The sequence below is a fragment of the Sander lucioperca genome, chromosome 20, assembly GCF_008315115.2.
Source record: "Sander lucioperca isolate FBNREF2018 chromosome 20, SLUC_FBN_1.2, whole genome shotgun sequence".
Lineage (NCBI taxonomy): Eukaryota > Metazoa > Chordata > Actinopteri > Perciformes > Percidae > Sander > Sander lucioperca.
Window position 1 is genome coordinate 17,984,652 of NC_050192.1, and position 14,618 is coordinate 17,999,269.

Below are 14,618 nucleotides of genomic sequence, written 5' to 3' on the forward strand. Positions count from 1 at the left end.
CCTGATACAGGCTCTATCTGAACTAAATATGGCCCTGATACAGGCTCTATCTGGACTAAATATGGCCCTGATACAGGCTCTATCTGAACTAAATATGGCCCTGATACAGGCTCTATCTGGACTAACTATGGCCCTGATACAGGCTCCATCTGAACTAAATATGGCCCTGATACAGGCTCTATCTGAACTAAATATGGCCCTGATACACGCTCTATCTGGACTAACTATGGCCCTGATACAGGCTCCATCTGAACTAAATATGGCCCTGATACAGGCTCTATCTGAACTAAATATGGCCCTGATACAGGCTCTATCTGAACTAAATATGGCCCTGATACAGGCTCTATCTGAACTAAATATGGCCCTGATACAGGCTCTATCTGGACTAAATATGGCCCTGATACAGGCTCTATCTGGACTAAATATGGCCCTGATACAGGCTCTATCTGGACTAAATATGGCCCTGATACAGGCTCTATCTGGACTAAATATGGCCCTGATACAGGCTCTATCTGGACTAAATATGGCCCTGATACAGGCTCTATCTGGACTAAATATGGCCCTGATACAGGCTCTATCTGAACTCCTTGAACATGTCTTAACATAATTAAATAAATAAAATAAATTAATTGAAGGAGAAAAAATTGAAGTCATTTAAAAATTAAATCATAACAGGGGTGAATTGAGAATGCGATTTTTATAACGATTAATCGTGCAGGCCTACCTTTGAGCCCTTTGAGGCAAATTTGTGATTTTGGGCTTTATTTTATAAACCTGACTCTTGTTTCATCCTTTCTTAGTTTCCTCTCCCCTTGTTTCTTTCCTTCCTCTCCTCTTGTTTCTTTCCTTCCTCGCCTCCTGTTTCCGTATCTCCTAGTATTCTCTTGTTTCCGTCCGTTCCTCGTCTCCACTCCTCCTTGTTTCACCCTTTCTTATTGTCCTCTTCTCTTCTTTTGGTTTCCCTCCTTTTCCTAGTCTCCTTTCCTCTTTTTTTAATCCCTTTCTTGACTCCTGTCATCTTAATTCCTTCTTCTCGTTTCTTTCCTTACTATAGTCTAAACATTTTTCATCGCTTCCTAGTCTCAAGGACAAGAGAAAAGGAGCCTCTTGTTCCCTCCCTCCCTCCCTCTCTCCCTCCCTCCCTCGTCTGTCCAGTAACACCAATAATAATCTGCACCAATGAGAACACATACAGTAGACAGCTTTCAGTTGATTTTTAATAGATTTCACTCCATTGATCTCTGTTTGTAGGCCGACAGTCATGCGATGTGAATATTCAATATTGGATTCAGTGCTGCTTGTTTTGCCTCTCCAGTGAGCGATGAAAGACCTCAGGAACAAAATACAACAACAGCAAAGACGGTAATAACCCAAACGCACGTTATCACGATATTCAGCTGATCAGAAAAGGCGCGTTTTATCTACAAGAGGAAGTTTAGTTTGTGTCCTCAGAAGTTTTGTATTCAATATTTCTGAATTCAGAAATTTCCACAAACGATTATGAAGTTTTAGCATCAGATAATGTTGTGAAAAGAATCTTTTTTTGTTATGAATGCTCGCGTTTCTGTACGACTCAAAATTCATGATTTTTGTTGATGATACATTGATCTGCATTCATACTTGTTCTATCTCGTCATATTTATGTTGTTGGGTTTTTTTTTCACAAAATGTGTGTGCTTTGTTTTGTGAAAAATACTTTCTTTACAGCTTGTTAAGTGCTTATAAAATGTTGACTTGGCTGTTGAGGTGATTGTAAAAGGTTGTGCTGAAATGTTTGAATGAACTGTGGAAAACTGAATGCGTCACGTGGGCAAAGAAGGTGGATCTACAATCTTAAAGGTGCTCTAAGCGATGTTGGGTGACGTCACTTCTTGTTGACGTTCGAAGTATTGTCAAACCAAACGGAGGCTAGCTCGCCCCTCCCTCCTCCTCATCCTCATCCCGTCCCCTCCCCCTCCCTTCCGTGCTTTCTGAAACAGTCATGAACGCGCATTGTGGAAGTAGCCTACGTGCTAACGCTGCTGCGGTGATGGCTCAACCAGCTCCTTGTCGGTTATTGGCTGGAACGCTGTTTGTTATGTTTGGTGGTGCAGGTCGGCGCAGTTTGTTTTTGTTGCCGTTTGTGGAGCCTGGGCTGTCTACAGAGACCACGTTTTTTTTTTTTTTTTTTTTTACAGTGTGTTCAGGGGACAGGCAGCTATCTAAAAAATGTTGTAGCCTAAAAAACGCGTGACATCGCTTAGAGCAGTGGTTCCCAACCTGGGGTCCGGGGACCCCTAAGGGGGGCGGCAAAGATCACAGGGGGGGCGCAACTCTTTATCTGGTTCGAGGTTGAGGTAAAAAAAACAAACATTTGCACATGTTAAAGAAATTATGATAATACACTACAATATATAATGTATACAAAAGTCTGTATAAAAACTATATATTTTTGTTCTCGCTTAAACTTGTAGGCAGGCTACTTAGTAGGCCAGACCTCCGGGACCTCTTAACCTGGGACCCTGCTGTCATCAGGTCAGCTGCTAGCTGCTAGCTCCTAGCTGATATCATCCTCGTTTTTCCTGCCGCCACGGCATCACTATTTTATGAATGAAACATGGCGGAGAAACGTAAAAGTGCTGATAACTCCTCTGTATCAAAAAAGAAAGTAAGGGAAAGTTACCTCAACTTCGGTTTTGGAGGGGGGGCTCAGCTTTTCTTAGACATAAGTAGGGGGGGCGCCAAGGAAAAAAGGTTGGGAACCACTGGCTTAGAGCACCTTTAAAATGACAGGTGAATCAGTGAGAAAGAACTTTTGAGGGAGTTTGTCTTCAGCTCTAGTGTGATGTTGTTAAAAGGTCAAAGATTGAACAAAATATTGCAATGCTTGTTGAGTACTAAGAGGACTCTACTGACAGAGAGCGAAGAGTCATTTTTCTGGCGTGAACTCCACCGAGCAGCTGAGATTTGCGGCCTCTGCAGCATCCTTGAAAGCAAACAGGAAGTACATGACCTTCCTGACTTTGGCCAGCTCGGCAATCCTCTCGCCGAACTCCTGCATGTCCGCCTCCAGCCACTTGAGCGGCGAATCCTCCGGGTCGTTGGCGTTTCGCCAAAACGTTCCGATCGGCTCGAGTAGCTGGCGGGTCATCAGGTTGGTGAGGTCGGGGGTCCAGTGTTGGGAGATACCGGTGATGGTGACGCGACCGTAGCCCGTGAGGGAGAAGTACCAGCGAGAGAAGTTGAGCTCCTGGGTGGGGAAGTCCAGCCGATACACGGCCTCATGGGAGAGAAGCAGGCGCTCGCCATCCTGGCGCTTCTGCCCTGAGCGCTGCAGAGACGACACGCGGAGACGCATCATCTGCAGAGGAAGTAAAAGAGCACACAGGAAGAGAGAGATGAAAGGTAATCACGATTGGTCGGAGAAGAAGGAGTAGTGTGTGTCAGATTTAATTTGATCCAGCCCACCACATTTTATTCCGTAGTTGTCAGGCCCCCGGGAAGTGCGCCGTGCTTTGAAGCAAATTGATCAAAGCAGGCCAAACGGCGAAATTACAGCTCTTGGGCCGTCACGTGATGCCCTCTGGCCCAAAAAGACTTTTCCCTCTAGACTTACATGGCGAAAGAGACATCTGTAAATGAGTGGATACATTTTTTTCAAGCATCGCAAATCCACAGCGAAATGTCTAGTTTCACTATCAGAATTTAATCCATTCGGTCCGATAAGATTTGGAAAGTCTAGAAGAGCCGCACGATTACATCATTTTATCCCCATTCATGTTAGCAGAGTGATAAACCAGAAGTAGCCGGCTCGGCCAGCGGAGGTCTTTAGTGCCTGCTCTACGGGCCGCACCGTGCGGAAGCAGTCCCGACCGCCTGAACATTTGATATGCGGTTTTGACTCCATGAAGGCTTCATGCGTCACTGAGCAACTCTCATAGGAATGAACGGGGCTCCGCCTCGAAAGCTGTGTCCAGTTCTTATTATGCATCCACGGTATTTGTGGAAAAAACCCTTTTTAACTGAGTACTATAAAGACATTTATGCTACGCAATAGTGTTCAGTCCAGGCACACGACTTGATGCCACGGTACCATTGTTGACACCGGTAGTTTGTCTTCCTAAATGATTTTCACTTACTTGAATTTGCAGAGAGTCCAATTCTAGAGACATGATCAGTCAGAACGGGAATCTTTTACATACAGTGGTGCTCATAAGTTTATGAACCCATGCTAAAGTTGACTAAAAAGAGGAATAAAAAAATTATCTTTTGGAAATTTATCTTAATGCCTTAATTAAAAAAATAGGAAGAATTCAGTCTTTAAGGACACCAATTTTCTTTGTGAATGAATAACGTATTGTAATTAAATAAATGATCCTACTTAAAATACAGGAGGCATAAGTCAGTACACCCCTATGTTAAATTCCCATAGAGGAAGGCAGATTTTTATTTTTAAAGGCCAGTTATTTCATGGATCCAGGATACTATGCATCCTGATAAAGTTCCCTTGGCCTTTGGAATTAAAATAGCCCCACATCATCACATCCCCTTCACCATACCTAGAGATTGGCATGGTTTTATTTCAGTTAACCTAATAGCTGGTTTGATTTGCATTGAGAGATGATCTTATGGAAAGCACCCCAATCATTTTTGTGATTAATCGATCAATTCTTTGGTCTATAACAGTGAAACATAGCCATCACAATATCCTAGACCACAAGGTGACGTCATCAAACGTCCTGTTTTGTCCAACCGACAGTCCCAAACATCCAAAATATTCGAAGAACTGTGATTTAACACTTTCTGGCTCCAGCCTCTCACATTTGAGAAGCTGCGAGCCAGAAAGCGTTTATCGTTTTTGCTTGAAAAATGACCTAAATGATTAAAAATGTATCAAAAGAATTGCGCATTAGCTGTCTTTTGATAGTTGACCAATCGTTGTAGCTCTAAAACATTTTTCTCTGAGCAAAGCACAGGTACACGTTAACATTTCAGCCCAGGAGCGGTTGACCACCACTGAGGTTACATCACACAGAAAGAAGTTTTGAGGCAGACTGCCAGGCTAATAGTCAGTGTTTTAACTCTTCTGATAAGTAGACCTATTGATCACTACACCAGGGACATTCAGAGCACCAGACACACCATAGAAAGCCTTTAGAACGGATGTTATGAAGACTATTCATCAAAGCTGGGCGAACAGTTTGAATAAAAAGTTGCATGAATCTCCGAAAAGGAAACTTCGAAAAGTCGGCCAACAAGTAAAAAAGAAAAGTAATAAGCTCAATTTCAAACTTTTTCTCAGTGTATAAATAATTACACAAGTATTTCTTAAAAGATATCCATGTTTAACATGTTCATCAAGAGTCAAAACTGCAGCGTTGACATTTTGGTGATGGGGCACAAACCCTCAATTGTGCAAAGACACCCCATCAAATTAGGTTGCCTCTTTGTACATTCAATTATATTTTCTTTCAAATAAATTGAAAAGCATTGCCTCCACACATATTGCGATAACAGACGATGTGTGAGATGTTGTCATTTCAAAGCGAGACCCTCACCTCTGTCAGTGCCGTGTCTTCTTTAAACGCCAGCACTATTGTGTTGCCGGGGGCTTTGGCATTGTCCATGTCCGACTTCGAGGTTATAATCCTGGGTTAAGGAGAGGACAAGGCTGGCCTGTCTGGATGGATGCTGTGATAGATGGAACTCTGAGAGTTTCAGATTTCTCTCTCTCTGTGTCTCTCTCTCTCTCTCTCTGTCTCTCTCTCTCTCTCTCTCTCTCTCTCTCTCTCTCTCTCTCTCTCTGTCTCTCTCTCTCTCTCTCTCTCTCTCTGTCTCTCTCTCTCTCTCTCTCTCTGTCTCTCTCTCTCTCTCTCTCTGTCTCTCTCTCTCTCTCTCTCTCTCTCTCTCTCTCTCTCTCCCCTCATAGGCTCGTATGCCTTCTCTGTCTCCCCTCCCCTCTTCAACTATTTCCATCACAGAGTGGCACTCCCCTTGCCCACAGGGTAGTTTTGGTTAGGACACATTGATTAGCCTCATAACACGAGCATAGGGGAGAGCATTGGGAGATGGGATCAATGCAACAAACAGCATCAGTCAGAATCAGTAGTATTCAGCCCTGCTGAGCGTTCAACCCTTTGAAGGCTGATTTTTGCACCAAACTGTTGTAAAATATCCACACATTTACTCTATTTAATATTATTCTTGTTATATGCAATATATGGCCTGTCTGAATTATCATACATTTTCCCGAGGTGTAAACTCTGGGGATCAGGTTTAAAATGTATGTACATCAAATTAAAACACCCTCCAAGATTTTTTTTTTAAAGGCGTTAAGGAGGTGGGTGATGAGGTGTGAGGGTGCTAGGCAACAGGAGGCGCTGATGACGTACAAGAGGGAACTCTGGGAGTTTCCTGAGGGCTTCTGGGAGCTTGACTGGTCTTGGCTTAATGGATCAGTTATTTATTTATATCACTGACTTCTCAATATGTGTGTGTATCAATGTGTGTGTGTGTGTGTGTGTGTGTGTGTGTGTGTGTGTGTGTGTGTGTGTGTGTGTGTGTGTGAGGCATTCCCTTGTTGACAAAAACGTCATACATCCTCAGGTTAATTAAGGGGAAAGAAGTGTAAAAAAAACTTTTTTTTACTTTTTAAGAACTAACAAATAGACAGAATATGTACAGATGATGTTGTCAGAGGTGACTATTACTTTGGGTGATTTTAAGTCAGTTTAAAAAAATCCTGAATGAAGAACTAGCGAAGGTCTGCGCTCTCCGAGTGCCATTCTAGTTTGTTAAAAAATCGGAGCTTTTCTCAGATGATCTTTGTCTTTGTAACTGAATCGATGTCATTGTAAATGACATTTTCCCCTCAGTGATCTTTCAAGTATAAATGAATGATGACCATGTGTTCTCTCCCCCCTCAGGTGATCCCTGACTGGAAGGACCAGGAGTGGAATGACGATAAACCGGAGTCCTACGCCGGGATCTTCCACTTCCGGTTCTGGCGATTCGGTGAGTGGGTGGACGTGGTGATCGATGACCGGCTGGCCACGGTGAACGGAAAGCTGGTGTACTGCCACTCCAACGACAGCAACGAGTTCTGGAGCGCGCTGGTGGAGAAGGCCTACGCCAAGTAAGACTTCCACCATGTGGGTTTTCAAGTCTTGTCACATTCACAAGAATTAGTGCAGAGTGGAGCAGCCGTTAGCAACGTTGTTCTCAGGCCACCTCCAACAACGCTTCTTCAAAATGCACAAAAAGAAAAATGAGAATCAAAGACATTAAAGTGCCCATATTATGAAAAAATCACTTTTTCTGGGATTTGGGGTGTTATGTTGTGTCTCTGGTGCTTCCACACACATACAAACTTTGAAAAAAATCCATCCATGCTGTTTAGAGTGAGATACGGTTTCTGAATGTGTCCTGCCTTCAGTCTCTGGGTGAGCTGTTCAAAATCGGCACGGCTTGTGACGTCACAAGCCGAAACGAGCAGGCTAACCGCAACCATTAGCTCGTAGCGTTAGCGCTAGCATGCTACCTCGTTCTCAATAGCAAAGCACTGCTACAACACACACAAGTTCACCATAATCTACAAAAGAACTATTTACATGTGCGCCCTCATTTAGAAGTCTCCCAGCTAATCCTGCCTTGTAACTGACCGAAGTTGTAGAAACAGCCTTTCTTTTACTACATGATCCACATCTGAGCTACTGGGCATGTGCAAGTGTAATCAAAGATAGTACAGAAGAAGAAGAAGAAGAAAAGAGGTCTCACTCTGTAGCTAAAACAGAGACCAGCTGAAAAGAGGATCTGCAGCAGTGAGAGAGAGCGGTGCAGTACAACAAAGATATGGTGTTTTTTGAAAATTAAACCATTCTGGTACAACCTTAAAATACAATTATGAACCTGAAAATGAGCATAATATGGCTGCTTTAAACTAGATTAAAATAGTGCACAAGTTAAAATATAGCAATAAAATAGGTAAGGGCTGGTGTAGAGTGAGCATGAAGTAACGTTTTTCAATTATGAATATAATTTCACATTATTTTGGACCATTATTATTACCATATCTGGGTCCAAAACGTTGGAAAAGCCAGAGAAGATAATAAATAAGTAACACGCAAAAAGCTTAACGACAGAACTTGCTAGGGAAGTCCACTGGGGAGAAACTACAACCATTAGATCTGAGAAAAGTCATTTAGTTAGTTTTGATGCTCAAATTGATTTTACATTCATTCGGCTTTAGGTGGTGCCCAAAACAGCTTGAGTGCTGCGCCTAACCTGCAATTTCCACCAACTGCGGAACGGCTGCGGATCCGCTCCGGAACGGCAGCGGAGTCATTAGGTTTCCATTAAAGTCAACGTGTGTATTTCCACTGACTGCAGAACGTCTGCGTTCCGACTCCGTCCCAGCTCCGGCGGTCCGCAGCCCTCCGGAGCAGATACGCAGAGCTTCTATTTTTGCCGGACGCCGGAGAGCTCCGCAGCAATTCAGCACAGGGCAGATAGTGCGGGACAGGAAGTCGAGCTCAGAAACAAAATAAAACATCCGGTTATTTTTCAAAATAAAATACACCGTGACACGGCGGATCATATTTCAGCAGGTCAGCACAGAGTTGTTTCCCCTGTGATCCTCTGGATGGTTGTTGGTTTTGTGGTTCTGTGGTTCTGTTTATAGAAACTACATCCTATTATATCGCGCGATCATATGTGAATTCGCGAGATCTCGTGGGTCCTCGGGACTTTAGCTGTCCGTCATGGCCGCAGCCGTTCCGCAACAAATCCGGACCTGGTGGGTATTGACGGACGATTGGATCACGGATCCGACACGCAGCGGAGCCGACACGCAGCCGTTCAGCAGTTGGTGGAAATTGCGGGTAAGACTTATAATGGTAGGGAAAACCCTGGTTTAATTCACAAAAATGACCCCAGAATCCAAAATAGCTTCAGATTGTGATCAGGTTTCTCAGTAGTGTCATTTTTAGCTTCCGCCCCCCCCCCCGCTAGCATTGCACAGTGTTTAAGTTCTTTCATTGGATTGTTTCTTCGTAGTCGTAGTTAACCTATCCCGTGGGGTTTTTATGTCCACAGGGTTGTCCTTTTGACTTTTTATCAAATAATTATGTTTGACTGTTATTTTCTTTTGCACTCCAGCTGTCCTGTCAAATAAAGGCCTAAAAATGGCCCAAAACATAATCTATAAAAAAAAAACCCTGAGGGCGGAGATGCAGAACCACTTCTTCAATCGGCAGGAATTAAAACGTTGTGTGTAAGCGTTGATGACTGTTTACGCGTGTGTGTGTGTGTGTGTGTGTGTGTGTGTGTGTGTGTGTGTGTCTAGGATGTCTGGATGCTACGAGGCGCTTGATGGGGGCAACACGGCCGACGCTCTCGTGGATTTCACTGGCGGCGTGTCGGAGCCAATGGACTTGATGGAGAACGGGTTCAAAGAAGATCAAGAGAAACGCAGCAAGCTGTTCGAAAGAGTCCTGAAAGTCCATGACAGAGGAGGCCTCATCAGCTGCTCGATCCGGGTGAGCAGAGGACAAACACACGGCGGCCGTATGATTAAACAAATGGATACCGTAGGCATTCACACCGAGAACAGTGATCCGGCGATTCTCTGCAGGGTGGCGCGGCGGTGGTAGCGACAATGAAAGGGCCCATTTGTGTGACGTCCTTGTCTTGTTTTCTATAACCCTCCCCAATGTAGCACAAGTAGACTTTATATTTCACAGTTACTGATATCGATGTTTTACGACCACACTTGAAGACAGCTTATTTTCACAGGAGGGAGAAAGAAAAGAGACGAGCGAGACATAGCGAGTGCTTTGTTGTTGCAGGAAACATTCAGGTATCGCACAAACTCCAGGGCAGTTTACTGCTTGTTTGTTTTAAACATAGACAGAATATAAAGGACGGAGACCAGTGAAGGATATTAGACGCACTTTTCCGGTGATGGCTGAGCGTTACTGAGCAGCCTCCAACTGAGAGAGACGACGTAAATGTGCCGTGAGCAACCTGTCTGAAAGTTGTAAGTCTTCTGGTAGCTGTGCCAAGAGAAATCTCAATCATTCCCAATCTTGCAGAGACGGAGAGCGTAGGTATATGTAAGGAGATAACATAGACACAGGCTAATTATTGATCACTAAAATGCTAGTTAACATTAGTAATTACACTTAAACAGCTAATGGAAGTCCAAACTGACTGCGAGCTTCTCCTGTACTATACAGTAATTCCTCTACTATGCGACAGTAAGTCTCGTGGTTATGACACAATCGTTAGCCTATTTTTATAAAAACGTCTGCTACAGAGCCATAACGTGAGGTACAAGGTAATAGAGCCTTTTATACATTGTCGTGTTTCTTTAGAAATAAACAACGGACAAATAGAGTCTTTAAACTCTTCAGATGTAAAGTTATTCTCTGTCAAAGTGACGTCAAAATGAATGGCAGTCAATGGGATGCTAACGGGAGGTGATGGCTTGGTAGCATCAAAATGGCTCCATAGGAGGTTCGGGTTGTTGACAGACGCTTACCCCCTTGGTTTTAAACTGTCTTGTGGCAGCGATAGAGGCAGTGATGTTTCCTGTTTCCTGTACGGGACTCTCAAACCGTAGCTCAAAACACACCGAGAAGTCTGACCTCTGGTTACGTGATTGGCCACCGCAGCGTGACGTGGGTAGGGATGTAATGATTAACCACGATTAAAAATGCTGACGATAACAGTTACCGTTTTCATTTAAAATATCATTATTATCACGATGGATTACCACGGTGTGGAAACCGCGTGTTTAATCCTTCCCATGATTGTAGTTCTTTTTGTAATTTGTTTATAGTGGCTATTTATTTCAAATGCATAATGCACTTTTGTCTTATTTATTTAAGGTTTACTTTCAAGTGTTCATGTGTACAGTTTTACATTTTAATTTTGAGGATGAAGAAAACAAGTGTATAATTAGTGGTGTTTCTATGATTTGTTTACATATTGTTCTTTATGTCTTAGCTTGAATGTTTGGATTTGTATAATTTAAACCTGGGCTACTGGAAATGTTCCTGATGTGACAAATAAGCTGTTTACGTGCTGGACCTTTGTTCCTTTGATGTTAAAAGTTGCACTTTTGATAAGGTTTTGCCTATATTTTTGTAATATAATAAACATTGTGTAGGACTATCAGCGCTTTCTCAACATGTTGAACACACTTACTTACCAAATACCGCGATAATACCTAAAACTGTGATCATTTTGGTCACTATAACCGTGAGGTTAAATTTTCATACCCTTACAGCCCTAGACGTGGGGTTACGTTTCTCCAAAAGTTAAGTCCATCTCCACTTTTCGCTGCAGGTCCACTGCATTTTTTTGCGTCCCTCCCCCTTAAACGCTCTACCCCCATTCAAAATGAATGTAAAGACCTGCGTTTCTGCCGGACCGCCGGACGGCCGACGCAGGCCGTGTGAGCGCAGACTTAAGGATGATTTACGGACTGACTGAAGCTGTGCCGCCACTTGCCGTGTCGTTCCAGGCAGCCACTGCAGCGGACATGGAGGCCAGGCTGGCCTGCGGCCTGGTGAAGGGCCATGCCTACGCAGTGACGGACGTCCGCAGGGTGAGGCTCGGCCACGGCCTGCTGGCCTTCTTCAAGTCAGACAAGCTCACCATGATCCGCATGAGAAACCCCTGGGGAGAGAGAGAGTGGAACGGGGCCTGGAGCGACAGGTGAGAAGCAGGGAACCACAGACCATATTTCTGCTGATTTATAAATCACGTGAGAATCAAGATTTTCACCTTTTAAGAAAAAAAAAAAAGTCCAGATAACCTACGATTTAAACATGTAATCCATGGATGTATAATAAGACTTGCATACATCTGCTATCCTCATTTTATTATGAGAAGAACCATGCTGACCTCTTTTGTCTGCCTGTTTGCAGCTCTGAAGAGTGGAAGAAGGTCAGTAAGAGTGAGAGGGAGAAGATCGGCGTCACTGTGCAGGATGATGGAGAGTTCTGGTGAGTTTTGGTTCAACGCTGCCCCCCGTTGGCAGACACAGGTGCTTGCACGTGGCGCTTTGTGACCTCACAAAGTCCAAAGATCTGCAATAATTCTCATCTTGTTACACTGCTCAGTCTCCATCTCTCAAGCGTTAATCTATGTTCTCAGTTTAATGTGCGTGTTTTTATATTTCCAGCGTTTTAATTTCATTGTATGTACTTACAAAGATGATAAAGTCAATTCTGGTTCTGAATTCTTTGATTTGTATTTTTTTTTTTACTGATTCATAGGTCATTTCTAAACACATCCTGCTGAATTTACACTTTTTTTCCCTCTTAGTTTAAATATTGAGCTCTTTCATCATTCATCTCTCTGATCAAACAGTGAATTAATGTCGGTGTAAATTAACCATCATTTCTACTCATTCCCTTCTCTGTGTCTCCCTTCCCGCAGGATGACGTTTGATGACTTCATCGCTAACTTCACAGACCTCATCCTGTGTCGTCTCATCAACACATCCTACCTGAGTTTCCATAAGATCTGGGAGGAGGCCGTGATGCGGGGCTCCTGGCGCCGCCACGACGACCCGCTTCTCAACCGAGCCGGGGGCTGCAGCAACAACAAGCAGACCTTCCTCCAGAACCCGCAGGTCTTATTTCCCCTCATGAGTTCATACGTTCTCAGATTTGGTGTGGGGCAAAGGCTATGTACTTTGCAATAGCGGGATCCCTGTTGTGGAGAAGGAATGGACTCTTAACAATACGTGTGTATTTCTTTTTTTTTTCCTCTGCGTTGCAGTTTGTGTTTGATGTGAAGAAGCCGGAGGACGAGGTACTGATCTGTCTGCAGCAGAAAGATCGCAGAGCCACGCTGAGGGAGGGACGAGGAGAAAACCTGGCTATTGGCTTTGACATACACAGGGTCAGCTGTGTGTGTGTGTGTGTGTGTGTGTGTGTGTGTGTGTGTGTGTGTGTGTGTGTGTGTGTGGGTGGTGCGTGCGTGCGTGCGTGCATCAGAAACTAAAATGTCAACCGGAGGATTTACTGCAATTTCAGAACATTATTATGGTTTCATGAAGTCCAATTAGTTTTTGTCAAAGTAGAAAAAATGGAATACACATTTTTTCCCAACATCTAGAAACTATCTTGATTAGCTTGCACCAAGCTTGTGTGTGTGTGTGTGTGTGTGTGTGTGTGTGTGTGTTAAAGACCTTCATACTGTAGAAGTTTTCTAAAATTCCTCCAGGTCTCAGAGCAAGCTAATTATTGCAGGTCTTTTTTTTTTTTTTTTAAACAAGTGAGTGTATATAGAATACACCACAAAATAAAATAACGGTTTCTTACATATCTGTGTTTAAAATGTTTCATTTAAAAGATAAACAGACGTTCCAACAATATACAATACTAAACGTAGCTGTATTTCTGAGTCCAAACTAACAATTTTAAAACACCAAACTCACACAATAACATAAACAAACTAACCGATGGAGGCAGCGGTAGACCAGCAACTCCTGTGTTCTGTGAGGTAAAATATTTTTGTCAAAGGAGTCTGGTGGCTTGGAAAAAAGCAGAGATAACGGCTTCAGTTCCCCGTCGTAAAGGGCCGTCTGACAGCAAGGTAGTTGGTAGTGGTAAAAATATTCTAAATATGCTGCTGTCTTTCTGTGTTCAGGTGGAGTTAAACAGGACCTACCGTATGCATGTCACCCAGCAGAAGGTTGGTGGGAGCGTCTACATCAACTCAAGGTCTGTGTTCAAACGCATTGAACTGAAAGAGGGCCGGTATGTCATCATACCCACGACCTTTGACCCCGCCCTCGAGGGAGAATTCCTGCTCCGCACCTTCACCGATGTGCCGTCTGACTGCAAGTAGGGACCCACTGGTCTTGTTTTAGTTTGAACTCAGCTTTCCTTGTTTTCTGCGGGAGACTTTTAGTGTTCTTTTTGGTTCAGCAGCAGCATTACCGGATATTGAAAAAGCGATATTACAAAATTTCATTTCAGACATTTATTTACTATTTTAACCATGTATAAGCTAAGACTTTGGTTAACAAGCGCCGAAAACAATTGGTACAACACATCATAAGTTAAGGTTTGTTTTCAAAAGAGATTTGAGGGATTTCAAAAAGCGAACATCAACGTTTCAGCTTTAGCGCCAAATTATCTCTTCACACAATGCTCTAGAAAAAAATTGGCCGTCACTGTACGGAAGGCTGAGTTTGTGCTGAACATTTTGATGTGAAACACACGGAGATCAGTTATATGCAAATACCTTAAAAAGGAACATTTAAGAAGATATGTGAAAATGCCCTTAGAGTCTAAAACTGCAGACACACCGACCAGACGGCCGACCCTCGGCAGAAAAGGCAGTTGGGCTGATCGGTGTACCCGAGTTGGTCAAAAAAGTTCCTCAGAGCACACCGAAGAGACGAGACGTAATACGTCTCCATAACAGCAGGCGGCGCTAATCTGTATTGTCGTCCAAAAATGAAAACCGGCAGCTGATTGGACGAACGCGTCACGTGGGTCTGGTTTCTCTGGAAATATATATATATATATATATATATATTAGGGCTGGACGATTTTGGCTAAAATCATAATCACGATTAATCGAACAAGTTACCTCGATTACGATTATTGAACGAT

General features: G+C 43.4%; 2 protein-coding genes across 2 annotated transcripts in view; one reads left to right on the forward strand and one right to left on the reverse strand.

Annotated features, from left to right (window-relative positions):
• The window catches only part of capn5a (calpain 5a), a 45,377-nt gene that overhangs the window by 24,285 nt on the left and 6,474 nt on the right, over positions 1–14,618 (forward strand). The window contains exons 4-10 of the mRNA XM_031304239.2: positions 6,906–7,114; positions 9,323–9,515; positions 11,507–11,700; positions 11,913–11,990; positions 12,427–12,622; positions 12,772–12,894; positions 13,645–13,841. Coding sequence (XP_031160099.1) covers positions 6,906–7,114; positions 9,323–9,515; positions 11,507–11,700; positions 11,913–11,990; positions 12,427–12,622; positions 12,772–12,894; positions 13,645–13,841 — 1,190 coding nt within the window. The remainder of the gene's footprint in view (positions 1–6,905; positions 7,115–9,322; positions 9,516–11,506; positions 11,701–11,912; positions 11,991–12,426; positions 12,623–12,771; positions 12,895–13,644; positions 13,842–14,618) is intronic.
• ompa (olfactory marker protein a) lies at positions 2,809–5,730 on the reverse strand. Its single transcript, XM_031304244.2, has 2 exons — positions 5,538–5,730; positions 2,809–3,340 (listed from the first exon to the last, which is right to left on the reverse strand). Exons 1-2 carry the CDS (start codon positions 5,604–5,606, stop codon positions 2,909–2,911), a joined length of 501 nt encoding a protein of 166 aa, XP_031160104.1. The 5' UTR covers positions 5,607–5,730; the 3' UTR covers positions 2,809–2,908.